This window comes from Clupea harengus, chromosome 21 (assembly GCF_900700415.2).
Source record: "Clupea harengus chromosome 21, Ch_v2.0.2, whole genome shotgun sequence".
Taxonomy (NCBI): domain Eukaryota; kingdom Metazoa; phylum Chordata; class Actinopteri; order Clupeiformes; family Clupeidae; genus Clupea; species Clupea harengus.
The window spans coordinates 11,199,853-11,202,352 of NC_045172.1; the positions used below are offsets into that span (position 1 = coordinate 11,199,853).

At 46.4% G+C, this 2,500-nt stretch overlaps 1 protein-coding gene across 2 annotated transcripts in view; it reads left to right on the plus strand.

The window, feature by feature from the left end:
- The window catches only part of LOC105911794 (protocadherin-9), a 223,604-nt gene that overhangs the window by 769 nt on the left and 220,335 nt on the right, over nt 1-2,500 (plus strand). For both annotated transcript variants that reach the window (XM_031558220.1, XM_031558221.1), the window contains exon 2: nt 654-2,500. This exon is cut by the window's right edge and continues 1,310 nt beyond it. In XM_031558220.1, the coding sequence (XP_031414080.1) occupies nt 778-2,500 (1,723 nt within the window). In that variant the 5' untranslated portion in view covers nt 654-777. The remainder of the gene's footprint in view (nt 1-653) is intronic.

A 2,500-nucleotide genomic window follows, 5' to 3' on the forward strand; every position in this document is an offset into this window, starting at 1 on the left:
GTAGATTCATATTATTCTCTATGCGTAATTGTATGGTTATTACCAAATTCAGCTTCTGATCATTTCAAAATTATTTCATATGCTCTCTTGTCATTGCAGAAGTCAATGTTACTATAACGATGCCTAAGAAAAAGGGCGCGTTGCTCTAAAGTTACCAAGGGCAAGTGCTTTAGAGACATTTGGATACTCGTTATGCACATTATGTGGAAGGTCTTGAAGGGTGATGCTAAGTACTTGACTGGCTACAGTGGATGCGGCAGCTTAATCTTGCCATCGTGTGCCCCCCGTTGTAAAGATAATGATTATCCAGAAAAAGCAAGAAAAGCAAGCATTGCATGGCAAAAAAGAAGAAATGTTATTCAAATTATGATTAACAAGATTGTTAGTATTATTTTAGTGGTAGTAAATCAGTTATGATTAAACTGGATTAGCTAACTACATGACAGTATTTAGACTGTTACACTGAAGTGTTGAATATAAAGTGTTGATTTTATTTTTACTGAATTCATACCCTGAACTATTTGCTAAAAGTCCACACAGTGAGTATGCCACAATCAGAAGTGAGGACTAGATGTAGAAAAATTAAAGTGACATTTGTCTGACTGCCCGAAAATGAAGCCTTGTAATGAACTGTAACCACTGTTCATTTACAGGATCGTGCCTGGCTGCCTGTTGGCTGCAATTGCAAGGTTTCACAAGACCAATTCTCTGATCACATTGCATGGAGATCACCGTTTGAAACACAGAGGCTTGGAGCGTAATTATATCATCATCATCATGGACTTGAAGGATTTTTATCTGTTGACTGCCCTAGTAGCCTGCTTTTGGCTGGATCCAGCCATAGCGCAAGAACTTATCTATCCCATTCGAGAGGAGTTGCAAGAGAACGTACTTATTGGAAACATACCAAAGGACTTGAACATCTCCCACACAAACCCGACCACTGGAGCCAGCGCTAATCTGGTTTACCGGCTGGTGTCTAAAGCAGGGGACAATCCTCTGCTCAGGGTGGTGAGCAACACGGGGGAGATCTTCACCACCTCGAACCGCATAGACAGGGAGAAGCTCTGCCCCGGCTCGTCCTATGAGGAGAGCGAGTGTGCATTTGAGATCGAAGTGGTCATCCTGCCAAACGACTACTTCAGGCTCATCAAGATCAAAATCGTCGTCAAGGACACAAATGACAACGCGCCAATGTTCCCGTCACCAGTGATCAACATCTCCATTCCGGAGAACACGCTGATCAACAGTCGTTTCGCCATCCCCTCCGCCACGGACCCTGACACCGGACCCAACAGCGTTCACAAGTACGAGCTGGTGAACAGCCAGAGTGCCTTCGGGCTGGACATCGTGGAGACGCCAGAGGGGGAGAAGTGGCCGCAGCTGATCGTGCAGCAGAATCTAGACAGGGAACAAAAGGACACGTACGTCATGAAAATCAAAGTGGAAGATGGAGGCAATCCCCAGAAGTCCAGCACAGCCATCCTTCAGGTGACAGTAACTGATGTCAATGACAACCGTCCGGTGTTCAAGGAGAGTCAAATTGAGGTCCACATTCCGGAGAATTCCCCTATCGGGACCTCTGTGGTCGGGCTTCAAGCCACTGACGCAGATGTCGGTGCCAATGCTGAGATAAGGTATATGTTTGGCACTCAGGTGTCCCCAGCCACTAAACGACTCTTTGCACTGAATTCAACCTCTGGCCTCATAACAGTGCAGAGACCACTTGATCGCGAGGAGACAGCCATTCATAAGCTATCTGTGATGGCGAGTGATGGAAGCTCAAGTCCAGCCAGGGCTACTGTGACTATCAATGTGACTGATGTCAATGACAACCCCCCTAACATTGACCTCAGATACATCATTAGTCCCATCAATGGCACTGTTCGGCTGTCAGAGAAAGACCCTATTAACACAAAGATTGCCCTCATTACTGTGTCAGACAAAGATACAGACGTAAATGGCAAAGTTATCTGTTTCATTGAAAAAGACGTTCCATTTCATCTCAAAGCTGTCTATGACAACCAATACTTGCTGGAGACCTCTGCTCTGCTAGACTATGAAGGCACCAAGGAGTACAACTTCAAAATTGTGGCTTCTGACTCGGGCAAACCGAGCTTAAACCAGACAGCACTGGTGAGAGTGAGAATAGAGGATGAAAATGACAACCCGCCCATCTTTAGCCAACCTGTCATTGAACTGACTGTGAAGGAGAATAACAAGCGGGACCTATTTCTCACCACCATCATTGCCACTGATGAGGACAGTGGTAAAAATGCAGAGATTGTTTACCAGCTTGGTCCCAATGCGTCCTTCTTTGACCTGGACCGTAAAACAGGTCAGCTGACTGCGTCCAGGGTGTTTGACCGCGAGGACCAGGAGCGGTTTCTCTTCACGGTGACGGCGCGTGACAATGGGACCCCTCCGCTGCAGAGCCAGGCTGCGGTCATTGTTACTGTTCTGGATGAGAATGACAACAGCCCCAAATTCACCCACAACC